General features: G+C 43.0%; 1 protein-coding gene across 6 annotated transcripts in view; it reads right to left on the bottom strand.

The window, feature by feature from the left end:
- Nucleotides 1–17,516, bottom strand: part of RHOBTB1 (Rho related BTB domain containing 1) — a 174,134-nt gene that overhangs the window by 43,778 nt on the left and 112,840 nt on the right. For all 6 annotated transcript variants that reach the window (XM_074297031.1, XM_074297032.1, XM_074297037.1 and 3 more), the window contains 2 exons: nt 6,130–6,331; nt 5,397–5,500 (listed from right to left, as the gene is read on the bottom strand). In XM_074297031.1, coding sequence (XP_074153132.1) covers nt 5,397–5,500; nt 6,130–6,321 — 296 coding nt within the window. In that variant the 5' untranslated portion in view covers nt 6,322–6,331. The remainder of the gene's footprint in view (nt 1–5,396; nt 5,501–6,129; nt 6,332–17,516) is intronic.

The following is a 17,516-nucleotide window of genomic DNA, read 5'->3' as shown; positions in this document are numbered from 1 at the left end:
AGTTCTGGGCCTAGATGAAAAGTCGGGTGATTTTCTAGATGAATTTGAAAGTGCTCTCTGATTCTGTCAAACAAGAAGGGGCCATCACAAAGTCAGAGGGCTAGTTCTGGACCTCCTTTTCAGCCTTCGGAGCTTTGATGCCAGGGTTCAAGGAGCTTGGTGTCAGTCTTGTTCACTAAGAGATCATCTTTTCCCCACACCTTTAGACTCCCAACCCCGTGGATCACAAGCTTATTGTTCTGGAACTGGCAGAGACCTACAAGATCAGAGTCAGCACTAAAGGAGTCAGTGCCTGGCCCAGTTGGTGCACACTTAAGCCAACAGGAACCTGAGCAAGAAGCTTGTGGACAACATCCCCACACTGAGGTGATCTCCTCCTATTCTCGTCCTGGCCGCCAATGCTGGGCCCGTCTTGCCATCCATCGTCATTGTGAGGTTCATGCTTAGGAAAAGTAGGGATGTGTCTCCCTCTGCAAATCCCTCCCAGTGATCCCCTCTGTTTCCTGGGCCAAACCAAACAAGCCTAACTGCTCCTCCACCAGACGGGACCATTCAATGAATGCTAGCCATGGATTTTATGTTCACAAAAATAGTATATAACAAGTATATAACAACAACAATCGCTCATTAGTCGAGTGATTTCAGGTTTACAAACACTTTATAAAATTCCTTGGTCCTCACAACATCCCTAGGAGAGAAGTGCTATTATTGTTCCCATTTTACAGATGAAGAAACTGAGGATGAGAGAGATGACGTTAGGGGTCACACAGCTGTTAAGTGACACCTTGCTGCCTTCCCAGAGCCCCATCAGATCTTCTAAAGTTCACGGAGGATCCATGGGAATCCCATGGCACGATGTAGCACCCAGTTTCATGGGAATTTCTCGGGAGTCTCCCTGGTGGGCTCAGAGCTCTTTGGAGGGGAGAGGCGAGCCAGAGCCCTCCTGGGCACATTCCTCCTTCCACAGTCTGAGCTCATCATTTGTCCCCGAACAGAACAGAGCTCTCCAGGTATCCAAACCCTCTGCAGCCGCCATTCCGGCTTCATTGAGCAGCTTAGTGAATGTTCCATGAACCGAGGGATGGAAATGCACAGGAAGCCAGGGGTGGAAGTGAATTCTGAGAAAAACCAAATGGAGATCCCAGCGGAGCCAGCTCGTGTGGGGTGCGGGGGAGTCCCAACAACTGTTGGAGGGGCAGGGACTGTTTCTGTCTGTGCAGCCCCCGCACTGCCCAGTACAGAGAACAAGGAAAGGTAACGGAACATCTCTTTAGAGTCTGCTGCGTGAAGCACCAGGCTAAGCACACTACAAATATCTTATTTGATCCTCACAATTATCATGGCAGCATGTAATGTTCTTATCCCCATTTTACTGATGAGGGAAAGGAGACAGATATCAGTTGAATGACTCACCCAAGGTCACTCAGCTAGGAAAGTATCTGGCAAGACTGAGGTGAGAGCTGACTCCAGGCCAGGTGTTCTGTCCATTGTACTGCCTCAGCTGCTTAGTGAGGCTTGTTGGATCGAACTGAAAATTTGGTTTGTCATTTATCTTTATTTGCAGAGATAGAATCCTTTGGCCATGGAGAGCGGTCATTTAGTACGTAGCATGGTGCGTACACACTCACATCCGTTCACTGTTGCTCTGTGGGGTTGCCACAATGAGCTGGTTTTATTTCCTATTTTTTTTTTTCTGTTTGTTACAAAGGATGGCTCTTGGATATTGGGAGGAAGAAGGGATACACTGAGAAATGAAGATGATACAGAAGCAAAATATAGCCGAGTTTTTTAAAAAAATTATTAGTTCCTTTGAGTAACTTTTAAGAGATATTATTTCAGATTTTTATTGTTACCTTTTGTCTGTCCCTGAGCTACATTTCACAGGGTCTAAGTCATGTGTAATAAACTTGTTTAAATTGCAGATTCTCCTCCAGAGGGCAGGGACCACCTCATTTATACTTGAACACTCAGGGAATGGCACAATCCTTGTCACTCTGTAGGTGCTTAATCAATGCTTCCTGAAGTGGCTGACCGAGGGAATATCCGTCTCTTATTATTTAAATGTGGACCAGCCTGGGATGAATGTGCTGAGAAGGCTTGCCCATAGCGCAATCAGAGAATCTGGCTTCAAATCTTTCCTGTGACCCTCATTAGCTGTGTGACTCGGAGTCTGTGTGAGTGACTGGTGAATACTCCCTGACCTTCAGATCTTCATCTATAAAAAAAAAGGGGGGGGAGGCTGGAGAAGAACAAGGGTCCTTCACCTGGGCCTCTACACTTGCTTTTGAACATTTTGAGAGCTGTACTGCAAAAATTACTGGTTCCCCATGTAATCCTCCATGTTCTAATTTATGCATTTGAAAACATTATTCTGAGATGGGATCTGGAGACGTCCCAGGCTGGCTTAGCTTAGAGGGACTGGGGGTGCTTGGCAGCTCTGAAGCCAGGCTCCCATTCAATGTGACTCAACAAGGATCTGGTGGAAGAGGTTTCCAAGACCCTGGAGGGACCCAAAGGAGTAGCAAGCTCCTTATAACCTGGCTCAGCCTTCCTTTCCTGCCTTCTTTCCCTTCATGTCCTCCTCCATCGAATGCTGGGCCTCAAAGGAGATGCTCATTCTCGTCTCTGGGCCTCCTCCCTGAACTGCCCCTTCCCCGGGCCTGGAATGCTTTGACTCCCAGCCTCCCTGGCTTCTTGCGAGACCTGCTAAAAGCCTCCTCCTGCAGGAGGGAATGGCTACTTCTAGTCCCGAGTGGTTTGCCGGGGTATTTAAGGAGCCAAGGATCATTTTCTCAGCTGGAAGGCTTGTCAGAGATCATCTAATCAGAAACTTCTTCTTAGCCCTTTCTATATGGGTTTCTTTTGGCAAAGTCTAGGGAAACCTCCTCAGAATTTGATATGAAATGCTTCAGATTGTGAAGCAAACTAATTAAAATGAAAGAATTACAAAACTATATGTGTGTGTATATACACAAATACATATGTATGTATACATTAGATATATACATACATTTATGTACATAAAATGTAGTATCTAATATATACATATATTTTATAAATTATAAATATGTGTATGTATAGATGTGTCTAGATGGGTGTATGTGTATATATATAATTTTTTTATGTGTTCATGGATCCCGGATTAAGAACCCCTACTTGGGTCCAATTCACTCATTTGATGGCTGAGGAAAAGGAGACCTAGAGAAATTACCAAAACCTTTCTCTGGTTGCAGTTAGTGACTGTCCTAGGCACAGGGCGAGAGACAAGGTCTCCATCCTCCAAGCCACGATGTGGAAATCTGTGGCCCCTTTAAAAACCCCAAGTCCTCAGGCAACCTTCCCTGGGAGCTGCTCTTCCCGAAGGTGTCCCAGCACACGGGGACTGCCCTTGTCTACTGCCTGTTCTATTTTCTCCCTCCTAGATGGGAAGCTTCTTGAGCTCCCAGACTGTGTGAGGAATACAGAAGCCGAGACAGCTCTGTGCTCCAGCCCAGTGAGTGCCCTGTCAGTCAGTTAGGAAATAAACATTTATTAAGTCCCCAGGAAGGGCTCTATTACTCTTTGCTTGGCATAAAGTAAATAAATGATTTTTCACTTTGTTCGTTCATTCATTTGTTCATGTTACTAAACTGGACGTGGGGCCTCGACAGTTCCTGCCCATGTTCCTGGGAAAATGGAGCCCATATTCCTCTCCTTTAGGATTCACTTTTTTATCTCTACTTTCTCTTACTCTTTTTTAAAGAAAAAAAAAAGGCATCTGGTCCTGACTGGGATTTTGTATTCTGGAAATCTGTCAAGAGGAAGTTGGAGACGCCATTTGGAGAGAAAGGACACCCCAATGTATCTGAGAGTGTTTTAGATGTCGTGAAGGACCCAGGAAACCAGAGCCACCCAATGTAGCCACAAAAAGGCTCGAACAGCAGATGGGGCCCAGAAGCGGGGCTGCCCGGCCTCAGAGTGGCTGGAAATCGTCCGGCAGAAGGCAGGGGAAGTGCCATCCGGGCTGAGGAGAGAGGCCGCAGGAAGGGAAGGCTAGGAAGCCTCACAAAGCTGCCCCTCCCACTGCTTCCTCTGCCTCTTCAGCGAAGGGGAAGTTTAATGGAACCTTCCGAACATGGGAGAATGGAATGGTGACCCGCAGCTTGCTGGCCACCGGGTCATGGCTAGTGACCGACGTTTACAGCTGCACAGAATTCCCTCTGCCTTATGTGGATCAGACAGATTTAGGACTATGGGTGATGGATCCCAAGCTGGAAGTGCCCTAGAGGTAGTGAGGGACAGTACAAAGCAGGCTGGATTTCAAGTCAGAAGCTCAGGGCTCGAGGGTGTCCTGTTGCTCCCTCGCTGGGTGACTCTGGGGACGTGAGTCGCCCTTTCTCAGCCTCTAAGTAAAATGAGGGTTGGACTAAACAGTCTGAGTCTCTTTCAGCTATAACATTAAACAACTTGTGAACCCCCAAAATCCTGAGCTAATTTTGCCAAGATCACCCGCATCAGGGGTGAGAGAGGAGCTGGGATTTTCACTCAGGCCCAGGGTTCTGGCTGCTGCCCACGTCCTCAGGGCAAAGGAGAGAGAAGTCATCACATGGAGGGGCCTTCAAGGAGCATCTGCCTAAAGCAGGAGATGAGCCCCAGATGTAATGTCTCAAGACCCGGGGTCAAATGCAGCCTGCCCTGCCCTGCATGGTCCTGGCTCGCTGAGTCTCCCTGTCACCACCTGGAAAAGAGGCACTTGGGCTGGATTGTTCCAAAGGACCTTCTGTGATTCACTGACATCCCCCCAGGCTGGCCCATCAGAGTACTCCAGAACTCAGTCTGCTTCCCTTTCTTGCTCTCTCCAGTGCTTAGCATAATGTCAGGCACACACTAAGTGCCTAATTAATGTTTATTGACTGAGATCCATTTTTTTGGATGGCTTTGTGAAGATTTCCCTTATACTGAGTTAAAGTCGGTTCTCTCTCCCCCACTGTTCCATTTAAAACTTGCTTATTGATTGACAAGCCGCTCCTCATGTGCGATGGTTCCCCCACCCTGACCACTCCACTCTCAATATTCTTCTCCCAAAGTAGCGCCCAGACCAGAATATAATCCTGCAGGTTCTGACCAGGAGAGAGCATACGGCTGACCTCTCCATTCCTTTTTTTCCTGATGTTATTCTTCTCCTTACACCCAAGGTTTGCTTGCAAGCAAAAAAACAACAAAACAAAAGCAAAAAAGCAAGGCTGGATCATCACGGCACACTGTTGACTCATCTCAAGCTTGCAGATCCACTAAGATACCCCAGATCTTTTTCACATTGTGTGTTTTCTATGTCTCCTTTACTGTCTTTGCTGAGTTGATTGTTGCAAACCCAACTGTCCAAAGTTTTAAAAATTAGGCTAGATATGATGACTTACCTTCCATAAGCAAACCGTCTGTCTTTGTGATGGTCACCAAAGGTGTCCCAGAGCCTGAGAGAAACACTCACTTCATCGACGACATCTCGGGAGCGTTCCAGGACCTGCAACAGAAAGGGACGGAAATGGTCACTACTGCTCAGCAGGTCCCCAGGCTGCTGTGCTCTGGCCGATTTTCAGCTGCTTGTTCTCAGCCACTTAGCTCCATGGATTCAGTCTATCTGGGACGGACCTACTTTTCTCCAGGCTGTATCTTTCATGACAACAGGGGCTCCCTGAGGGCAGGGATCCAACTTTTCTATTTCTAGATATTCACAGGGCTTAGTACATAGCAAGTTCTTAATAAATACCTTTTGATTTTTGGAAAACAGTTTTAGCCCCTTTTAAAGGTCGTGTGACTCTGGTTGAGTCATTTCATGTTTCTGTTATAGGAAATTCTCTAAGGCTCTACTTGACCAATCTGCATTGGTCAATGGAGTCCCTGAACTGGGAGTTCCCCCTATGAGTACAGTAAGAGGTACGATCCTCCAAAAGCAGCCATCCTTATTACTGCTCACAACCAGGAAATAACGTTCTTCTATGAAGAAGAGGGAGGGAGCCCAGGCCTTCTTGGGTCATTTTTCTTTCCTGCTTGGCTGCCCTTCCCACTCACCCCATGGAGCACATTCGGGAGTCATTATCACTTGGAAGGATCCCAAGCCTTTCGCTCGGCAGGATGTTGGGTCCCCCTTACCTCCTGGCAAACTCGGTACTGGTCAATGGCCCATACCGTGGGCACATGAGTGGCCAGCAGCTGGTACTGGGTCAGGGTGGTATTACACGCCCTAGCACAGATCAACCGGGTCTTCCCCACAGCATTGTCTCCGACCACGACACACTTGATGGTTTCAACGTTGGGCCGTTCGTAGTCCATATCAGTGTCCATTTATCCAAATCTGCAACAAGAGGGTCGTTACTCAAGTCTCCACGGGCCTTCTCATTTCTGAAGGCTGCCTTCCCTCTGCTGAGTTCTCAGGTAGCATACCATCCCCCCTCTTTGGAAGAACCTTCAAACCAGCAGAAGTTCCAAGTTCATCCCCAGCTTGGCCGAGATCAGGGAAGGCCTTATCTCTACCCACAACAGGACAAAAATAATGAACCTATGATGGTGGACTCCACTTAGTGTGCTATTTTCTCCTCGATTTGCTGTAAATACAGACCTGCTGGGTGGGGAGCAATCTAGGTAGACCGGGATGGCTGGTATGGGCTGCCCATGTCTTAACTCTGCTCACATTTAAGAGCATTAGAGACTGGATATCTAGGGACTCTACCCCAACACTCAAGTCCAAACTGCCCAGTCAGGGCTGGAGTGGGCTTGACCTTGGAGATTTAATCTAACAGCAAATTATGGTGGCATTCCTACCACGATGGGGCCGGGTCAGCCAGGCAGCAGCAATGTGCAGGAGAAAAGGCAAAGTCTCACCTTAAAGGAACGCTAAGTGAACAAGCAAAATGTTGGGGTGGAAAGCAAAAAAGTTTGGGGTAGGAGGACAACACGGTTTGAGTGTGGATCACTTTCACGTAAAAATATTGTTATCCCCGCCATTCTATCTTTATCAGGAAGCTGAGAAAACTGGCTTACTGACTAAAGGTCCCCAATCTTTAATACAGGGGTGGCAGAAAGACTGGGACCTGCAGAGGCAGTACCGGATTTTGAGTTTGAATTCTGGCTCTGTAGGACTTCTTACAGAGCACTTGAACATTCAATAATCAATCAATGGAAAATTTGTATCACAACAGTCACTGACCCTGTCTAATGGTTCAACATCAGAAACAGAAATCATTTTATCAGCTGCAATGATAGTAGAGAAGAACTTTTAATTACCCCCCCAAGGATTATGGGACCCCTCGATGTGACTAGTAGCTAAAAGTGACCATGTATTAAAAATGGGGATTCCTTGAGAACAAGCCCCATTTTTTTTCCTATTTCCCTCCCCATCATAATGTACTGTGTACAGTAAGTTTCATTCATTAACAGGCACTGATTAAATGCCTACCACTGTACCAAGAACCTTCTCTCCCTGAAAATAAAGAAGTTGGAAGAGATAACCTTTAATTCAATTAAGATTTAATTAATTTAACAAAGGTTTATTAATTAAAAAGTGTTTTACTAATTAATGTGTTTATTACTATGGGCTCTGAGGGGCAGGGTGATATATGGAAAGCTTGTATTGGAGTCAAGATGATGTGGATTCAAGTCTCCTCTCTCACACAAGGGGCTTAACAATTAAATTGCTAACTCCAGCTAGAAGAAGCTTGTTATTCCTTGCTAAGAATCTTCATAACCTGTGGGAAAGGATTAGGTTAATGGTGGTGACTGCCTGGAAAGGAAATCTGAGATGTTCAAAACACAGGAACATAGAATCAAGATTTCCTCTTCCATTACACAGTAAGTTTGAGGGCCTAGGGAATCAAACAGCTAACAACAATCAAGAGGCTACCTTTGAACCTGATTTCCTGACTTTCTGGTCTACATGATTCTTCTCTACAACAAAGGAAGACAGAGGGAGATGGGAATGAGAAATTGCTAGGAAATGTTCCCTGAGTATTGAGTCAGAATTGAGAACTTACTTAGAGTGGTTTGCCCATAATCACAGAGTTATTAAGTGTTGGAAGGAAGACTCAAATGAAGGTTAGCCTGCCTCCAAGTGCACTTCTCTGTCCACTACCCCATTTCCACCCCATTTTTCAGCTACTGGCTAAGATTTGGATCAGTTAGGTAAGTAGGACAGAGTGTGTACACCAGGGAAAGGTGGCCAAATTCTTGGAACATTGGGCTGAAATGTCAGCTCATTGCTAGAAGGGTGAGAAGGGAAACTTAAAAAAGGATGATGATTTACTCAAGCAACTGAAGGATGACTCCTTTAAAAAAAAAATCAACTAGTGGCAACTATGGTGCACTAGATAAGACACTGAGCTTGGATTTGGAAAGTCCTAAATTAAAATTCATCATCAAGATATTTATTAGCTGCATGATCCCTGGCTAAGTCACTTAACCTGTCTGCCTTAATTTCCTCAACTACAAAATTGTTGTGAAGATTTAACAAAAAATATTTGTCAGCAGAGTGCCTGTCCCATAGTAGTAGTGGGTATTTCTCATTTCTTCTGAGCTAATTCAATTCTGCTTTGGTCCCAGAGCACAGCACCTTCTCTGGCGGTCCTGTGGCAGCGTCTTCCTTGTTGTACAATCAATTCAAAAATTCTTAAGAGTGGCCTTGGGACATTCTCAGAACATGTGACAAACACATTAAAGATGCCCACAAAAAAGAAAAAAAATACTTTTGGAATAAGAAGGTACCACTGAGTGGATGCTACTGACTTTCTCAAATGTAAATAAAACTGTATCTCCATTTGGAGTTTATGAAATGGCAAAGATCCAAGAACAGAATCAAAAAGCCTGCAGTGGGTGATAGCCATCTGAATTCAACCAGCAATACGCTGATATGGAATCACTGAACAAATGGCCAAGTCACACAAATTGTCACCATTTTGATGAATGTAGTGTATAAGAAAAAGGTAACGGTGTGCAATATATCACTCCAGGTTGGAAGATATTAGTACCTAATGGATTCCTAGCAAGATACAACTTGGTGACCAGAATCCTACATCAGAAGCTCGCTGTCTTTTGCAAATCTGTATGACACAAGAGCAGATCAAAGCCCATATTGGAAATGGCAGAAAAAGACCCACTTGGTCTATTTTTCTTTTTTGTTTCCCTCTCTGAGTGCTAAATGATGAGCTCAAAATAGAGGAAGTGAAGAGAGTGGAAGAGATCTTTTCTTAGCCCATCTTCAAGACCTGAACCAAGTCTCTTCAACCCATTCCAGTATGGGGATCATAGGAGAAATCAGTGGTTATTGGATTGTATACATCCACAGCTCATATAAATGTGCATGGCCAACCCTATATGCACACAGATCAGCAAATGCAAAGTAGGATGTGAGGGGGCCAAGAAGAGATTTAGATGAAAGTTTTCTGAAAATGCTAAGAGGAAGTTAGGATCCTTGCAATTGGAGAAAAGGTGGGTCACCATGAGAAGACTGGATAGGAACTTTGCAGGAAGGGTTTGGTTTCTTAAGTGGAAATGGTTTTATTTTATTTTTTGGAAGGATATTCACGTCAAGGCATAAAAACTCACTCTTATCTGTGTCAGTCCCAAGCAGACAGTGTTAGCCCCATGCGGCACAAAACCTATTCTGTGAGCCGTGATTTCCCCACTGTCTGTCAGTGTTCATCACATCACTAGGTGAAATGCACCAAGGCAAATGTCATTTGTTTCTTCTCCAAGTATCATTGCCTTAAATGACCTGAAGGGTCAGTGATGCTTTGGGACCATCTGGAGAGGCACCATCTAGAATCCTGTATTTGCCTATTAAGCTGATGTGACTGGAGGCAAATGGTGAGTGCTTAATAAATGCTTACTGTGGGATTGTTTGGATTGGAGTCAGAAAAGGAGCTGCTTCTTATGCTTGTCTCTGACACTTCTAATACACCGTGTGACTAAATGTACCCCTCTGAGCCTCAGTTTCTATGTATGGGGATAATAATACCCATAAACACTTTCATAGAGTCAACGTGAGCACTGCAATGACTAGCAATGTTGGTGCCTGGGGCTGGTGCACAGAGCAGCAGCATATTCAATTTGACTTTGTAATTCATGATGAAAAAAAAAATCCAATAAGCAATGAAGACAAGTTCAATAAAATGGTTACAAAAATCAGAAACTATAGTGGCTTCTAACTACTAAAAGAGCTCATGTGTTAAATCTCTGTACCCTCTAATTTTCGATTCCTTGGGGCAAAGATCCAGTCACCCTGACCTAGTTTTAACAGTTTTAAAAGTTCAAATGAGCCAATCACGTAAAATGCATTATAAACACTAAGCAACATATCGGTTCAACACTCATCCTATTGGACCTCCATCCAACATGATGAGTAAGCTGGTGGTGAGTACAGTAGATGAGATACAGAACATAGACGCAGGAAGATTTGGACTGAAGTCTGGCTTCAGACACTTAATAGTTATATAATCCTGGATAAATCATTTTATCTCCCATCTTCCTCAGTTTCCTCATATGAAAAATGGACATAATAGTAGTACCTATTTCCCATGAGTTGTGACAATAAAAGAGATAAAGTTAATAAAGAACTTTGTAAAACCTCAAAGTGCTATATAAATTCTTATCATCATCATCATTACTAATAAATGGACTTTATGGGGTCCACAGAGGACCCTCTTGGGCCTTGGAGGACATCAAGAAGTTTATAAGCCAGGAAGGTCCAGTCCCACATATAAAATGAGAGGAAATGGACAACAGATGAACACATGATGCAAAGGGCATTTATGAAATGCTTATTATGCACCAAGCACTGCGCTAAATGCTGGGATAAAAAGAAAAACAAAGGCATCCTCCATTCTCCAAAAGCACACAGAGGTGAGTGGTGGCCAACAAAAGCTATTTTGGTTTGAAAAGTTACAGAGAAGGTGATTGGGGCTATAAGGGAGTAGAATGACACCTCTTTTTCAATTGCACTATTTACATATAATTTTATAAGCTTTTGATTCTATAATAATGGAGTAAGTGCTGAACGATGTGGTATAGACTGTATGTAGTAGCTGTTCAGTAGTTCAGTCATGACCAATTCTTCATGACCCAATTTGGAGTTTTCTTGGCAAAGATTATAGAGTGATTCATTCTTTCCTTCTCCAGGCCATTTTACAGATGAGGAAATCGAGGCAAACAAGATCACACAGCTAATAAGTATCCAATGTCAGATTTGATCACAGGAAAACCAATTTTCCTGACCCCAGGCCTGGACATCTATCCTGTGTGTGACCTAGCGGCCTAAGAAGTGGAATGGTAAAAAGCAGAATCAGACGTGTTCTCTGAAAACATGTAACTACATATAAAACATTTATCTCTAGGTATATATACATACAAATACACACGATATTTTAAAGCAGGGGTTCTCAAACTGTGGTCTGCTGAGGATGTTTGTGCGGCCTCCGGGTTATGGCAAATGGACTGAGGGATGGAGACAGAGTGTGAGTTTTTGTTTTTACTATAGTCCGGCCCTCCCACAGTCTGAGGGACAGTGAACTGGCCCCCTATTTAACAAGTTTGAGGACCACTGTTTTAAAGCAACAGCTCACATTTCTGTACATCTTTAAGGTTTAAAAGTGCTTTTCTAAAAAGTCATAGATTTAAAGCTGGAAGGGACCTTAAAAATCCCCTAGCCCAAACCTACCATGTTACAAATGAGATCCAAAGGAGTGACCTCCCTGAAGCTACACTTGTGATACCTGGCCAAAGTCTGGCTCCTAACTAATCCATAACCGTTGAGAATTGACTGATTTGGCTTCAAGTTCTGCCTATGATTAAATACTGACTCCGTAATCCTGAACAAGTCATTTAATGTTAATCTCTTGATGATTTTCTGGTTCCTAAAGCAAGCTGCTTTCTTTTGTGCCATGATCTCTCATGAAACCACCTTGAAGGACTTATAGGAAGGATCCCCTCCCCATTTTGTAGATAAACAAAATGGGTCTCAAAAAAAGTGATTTGCTGAAGGTCTAGGAGCTGGGATTTGAACTCATGCTTCACATCCCTGTCCTCCCTTCCCCCTCCCCTACAACTTCATTTTTTTGCCTGATACAAAGTAGAGTCAGTAGCTTCCTACTGATCTTCTGGGATCTAAGAATGGCTTTTACATTTTCCCATAAACTTTTGTCATATTTAAAAATGTAAAAATAATTTTAACTCCCTGGTCATGCAGAACAGGCTGCAGGCTCTAGCTTGCTGACCCCTGGGGCGCCTCCCTAAATGTATTTAAATCACATGTGGCAAAGTTGTAAAGCAGCAGGTGTTTTTCTAGGATTCCCAGCCTCCCTCTTCTTCTTGGTGACAACTAACAGCAGGAAGTCACTAGGTCTATTAAAATTATGGATGAAATAACAATTGGTGAATCAAGAGTCGGCTGAATAAAAGGAATCGACAAACATCAGCAGACTACATTCAAAACCTAACTCGTAGGGTTTTTGTTGAGCAAGGGACCTGCAGAAGATGGGAGAGAAGGGTGGTGTATTTTATCTGCACACATTTCCTCATCTTGGTTTCTTAACTACTGGTTTTAGGTCAGCAGGAATTGGAGGGGGGAGGCTCTTATATTTTATTCATGCCTCTGTCGGGCAGTTCTGAAGTCCTTTGGAAACAATTCCAGAGCAGAAAAGGAATTGGATGGGACTGGCTAGTGTGGGGGAAAACAATTGTTTTTCACCAGCAAAGAGACAGAGACAGCGCTATGAGGAAGCGCCTTGTAATTATTGAAGTCAAAAAAAAAAAACCAGAATTGGCAAAACTCACATCCTACGATCAAAGAAGAAAAAAGAAGTTCGAGGAGAGACTCATACATTCTCTGATCAAAGGAGAACAAGGAAGTTCTAGAATGAACATAGGGGAACAAATAGATCTATTTGGGGACATAAACTCTGGCATCTCTTTAATTGACTGAGTAGCTGAAAGGACTTCACTGATGTTCCCTCAGTATTTTTATGACTGTTGAATGATGATGAAAAATGAGGTAACCATTCTTTTGGAAAAGAAAGATGAAAAGGATCTGGAGGCAGGGGTTTACAGGTGATAATGGCTGGTTAGGAAGACTCATTTCAAGCCCAATCTTTGACAAATACTGGCTGAGTGACTCTGACTAAGTCATGGAACTTGGACCTACCAGGAAATTCTCTAAGATACGAAGTTGTCACAAAAGGGGCTGACTGGCATTTATAGAATCGAGACTTTGCACTTGGGAGCCTGGTTCTGTCGAGCTTTAACGTGAGCCCATCTAGAACCAGACCATCTCACCCCATTAGCCAGCCATTTCTAAACCAGGCTGCCTTGCAAGATCCTCTCTCTGTTGTTCAGTTGTTTTTTGTCGTGTCCGACTCTGCACGTCCTCTTTTAGAGGTTTTATTGGCAAAGATCCTCGAGTGCTTTGCCATTTCCTTCTCCAGCTCATTTTACAGATGCAGAAACTGAGGCACCAATCTCTTAAGACTTGCCCAATCTTAAAGTGCCTGAGACAGGATTTGAACTCAGGTTTTTCTGACTCCAGTTCTGCTGCTATACACTGCACAATTACCTGCCTCAACTCTAGTTTCCCTTTATGTGTTGTCTTCCTTTATTAAAATGTAAACCCCTGAGAGGCAAGGGACTATCTGCTTGCTTATGCTTGTAAACAAACAAGCACTTTTGGGTAATTTGTTAAATGTCCTTAGGTAACTTTCTAAGACTATAAATTACAAAGTAACTGCTGATGAGAAAACAGAGTTAATAGAAACTATAGAATTGTGAAAAGATCTGTTCCACTTCCCATGCCTTTGTAATGCTGCTTCCTGTTTTGTAATCGACTCTCAAAGCTGGAAAAGTCTTCAGATGTTCTCTCTCCAAAAGATCTAAGAAGTGGTCAGCCAGTCTGTTTCTAAATGACCCCGGTATGTTTAACTAGGGGCCACAAGGCAGTTAGTGGATTGAGCACCTGGCATGGAGTCGGGAAAACCTGAGATCAAATACAGTCGCAGACTCTCATGTATGATCTTGGGCAAGTCCCTTAACCCTGTTTGCCTCAGTTTTATCAACTGTAACATGAGCTGGGGAAGGAAGTGGCATTTGCCAAGAAAACCTCCAAAAGGGGGGGTCCCAGAGTCCGATGTGACGGAAAATAACTAAACTACAAACATTTTAGCTTATAAGTTTCTCTTCATACTGAACCGAGATTTGCCTCTCTATAACTTAGTGGATCAGAGAATTTGAGAGTGGGAAGGGTCTTTATAAATCATCTTGACTCCATTCATTTGACAAATGAAGATTCATGCTCAGAGAGGCAAGTGACCTATAACTTGGATCATCCAGAAGCTCTAGGTCTTCAAATCTAGCTACTGATGTTTTTGTTTTTGTTTTTGTTTTTGCTGAGGCAGTTAGGGTTAAGTGACTTGTCCAGGGTCACACAGCTAGGAAGTGTTAAGTGTCTGAGGCTGGATTTGAACTCTGGTCCTCCTGACATCAGGACTGGGGCTCTACCCACTGTGCCATAGAGTACTACCCCACGGCTCCTCTCAGATTACACCCTGTCACAGATTATACCCCAGGAGTCCTTTAAACATCTAGAGGCAGCTAAAGCACAAAGCTTCACATCAACTGGGCACTTGCTACTTATTGCAATTAGATTAAATTCAACTGAAACACTATCCACTTCCTAGGACTGACTTGAAACAGACGTGGTTTCAAATTTCAACTGGTCAATGTCTCTGAAACTGCTCCATTAGTCAATTTCCCTGTAAATATCTCTCTTAATACCCCAGAGGGCCTGGCCAGGACAGTGGAACTATCAGCTTCCTCATGATGGGCACTTCTTTTAATAAGAGAGCACAGGCAATGGTCTGGTTTCCATCAGCTGAGAGAGCCACTCATTTGTCCATTTCCTCTGGATGACCTGGAATCTCTCACACATTAGAGTCAAGGATCCCCTTCCACAGGTGGATACCTGCCCCTGATTATCTAGCACACTGCCCCCCTGTGGGCCCTTTCTGAGCTGCTGCCTTCCTCTGAGGCTTTCTGTGGGTAGGAACACCTTGTGCCATCACAGATTACATCTATGTTTTACAAAACCCATGTGTGCTGGTACATTTTTGGTGACCTGAGTGAGGGAGCTCCAATCTTTCTTAGGATCAGTGACTGTGGACAGTTAGTGACTGATACACTTATCAAATATGCTGATGACAAACAGGGCTGGGAGGGCACAGTTAACATAATAAAAATAATAATCAATCCACAAGGATTAATTAAGTACCTACTATGTGCCAGATACTTAGCAACCTGGAGAACCAAAGAGAAGCATGAAAGTTTGTGTCCTCAAAATAACCAAATACTGCTTTAGAAAACAGAGTCGAGATTCAGTTTCAATAGGCGTTTTACCTTGCTGGTAAGGAACTGATGAAAAATCCAGAGGAATAAAGGCAAAAATCTTAAACTTCGGTTAAAATCAATCAATCTCTAAAAGGGGGCACTCTAAAAGGGTGGCTGGCCACCAATGTGGTGCTTTAAAAGAGGACTTCTTTTTCTGGTCTGAATTGTACCTTCTGAGGTCTCTTTCAAGTCTAAGAATCCATGACTCTGTGATGTTTCACGGTACAACATTAGGTAATCAACATTTATTCTGATCCCAGAATCTACAACAAATGAACACAGTGACCCTACGCCGATGAGATGATAATACCAAATGGATGGCTGAGCTGGAGCCACAGCAGGAGGGAAAACAAAACAAAAAACCCACATTCTCTTCCCCCTTGGCTGTCAGTCACTCAGAGACTTTATTCTTGGCTCTGACAATTTCAGGTGAGGAAATCATTTATCTGTTAAAAGCATAAATTTACAAAGTTCACTCCATTCACCTAACCTGTTTTTCAAAAGTGGGTTTTTAAAACCTGGCCACAAACATCAGGTCCCTTCCATGGAATTCATTTTTCTACGTTTGCTATTTAGAGATGATCCCCAAGAGCTATGAGGAAAACACACATTGTCTTATCTATTTGAGGAGAATCCAAATAGAAGTGGGAAAAAAGCTTATCCCAGAGGCCTTAAGTTTGAAGGGCCTTCACAGGAAAACTAATATGATCCTTACCTGAACAGAACAGCAAACAAGTGGAAAGAGAAGTTTTTAAAAACCCCAATGATTTAGAGCTGGAAAGGAATACAGAGAGCATCTTGTATAAGCCTTTTATCTTACCATTAAAACTGGTACTTGGAAAGGAGAAAAATAAATGGGTCACCCTAGACTGAAATAGAAAGTAACAGACGTGAAATTTGAACTCAGATCCAATATCTCTAATCATTAGGAAGTGATCTTTAAAAAAAAAATTTCCCTCCATACTTGGCCTGAATTTCTCTCTTTGTAACTATTCCCACTTCTGGCTTGCACAAAATGAATGATTTTTGTAATTTAATAGAACTAACTACAACCCTGTTTGGATCCAAAACCACTAACTATATTACAAAGATCAGTGGTTGGCAAATAAAAATATTTTAAGCTTGATTCAATATTGTGCAATTCAGTTTTAAGGACACCGATAAAGGGAAAAACAAGGCTGGAGAGTGTTATACAGATGTATGATAGACCGGTGTAAGAAACCTTTGTTCCCTCTCCTTTTCCCCCAACATGCAACTTGCCTGCCTTGAGCGAAACTATCAGATTTCTTCTTTCTAACCATGTTCCCTAAGCACCACTGAGTTGGGCCGTGCCAACGGCCATATTGCTGTGCCTTCATATTCAGTCCATCAATAATCACTCTGAATCAGGACTTCCCTAGCTGGGCCCATTTGCCCCAATCAGAACCTGAACTCTCTGAGAGTCACTAGAATTTTTGTACATCTATTGTATATATTATTATAATTTTTGAAACAAAGATTCTTCTCCATTGCATTTCACCCCACTCTGGATTTTGTGAAAGGGAGATAAATTCCTATAGTTCTTCAGTTATAATGGGGGAATGATGATTAATGCTGAGAGGAGATAACTGAGATAAAATAAGGAATTTCAAGGAAATACTGAGTGTAAATGAAGTAAAGATGAGGGGAAAATATTCCATTGATTTAAAATGTGCATTTTTCTAGATATTAGTGCAAGTTGATTAAGGTCTGAATTGGGAGGTCACAGGTTAATAGAGATCACGCTGGAAGAACTTCAGAGATCCAAACCCTCATTTATAGATGAAGAAATGAAAGACGAGAGGAAAAATAAACTGCCCAAGATAACACAAATAGTAAGCATCAGAGGAAGGATTTCATTACAAGATCATTGGCTGGCTGGTTAATGCTCTCTCACCCTTTCTCTTTTTTTCTCCTCATCATGCACTAATATGCATTCAATCCCATCTTATTAAGAACAACTAAACTAATAAGTCAAAAAGTGAAAATTCAAAATTGTCAATATTCCTCTAGGTATCACAAAATCTCAGGATTTAATACTAGTGATGATCCATTTAAACTTCTTTTTAAAGGGGCAGAAACTGAGGTCTAGAGAAGAAAAA

Source organism: Sminthopsis crassicaudata, chromosome 2 (assembly GCF_048593235.1).
Source record: "Sminthopsis crassicaudata isolate SCR6 chromosome 2, ASM4859323v1, whole genome shotgun sequence".
NCBI lineage: Eukaryota > Metazoa > Chordata > Mammalia > Dasyuromorphia > Dasyuridae > Sminthopsis > Sminthopsis crassicaudata.
The sequence above is the reverse complement of the archived record's forward strand: the minus strand, read 5'-3'. Positions and strand labels throughout refer to the sequence as shown.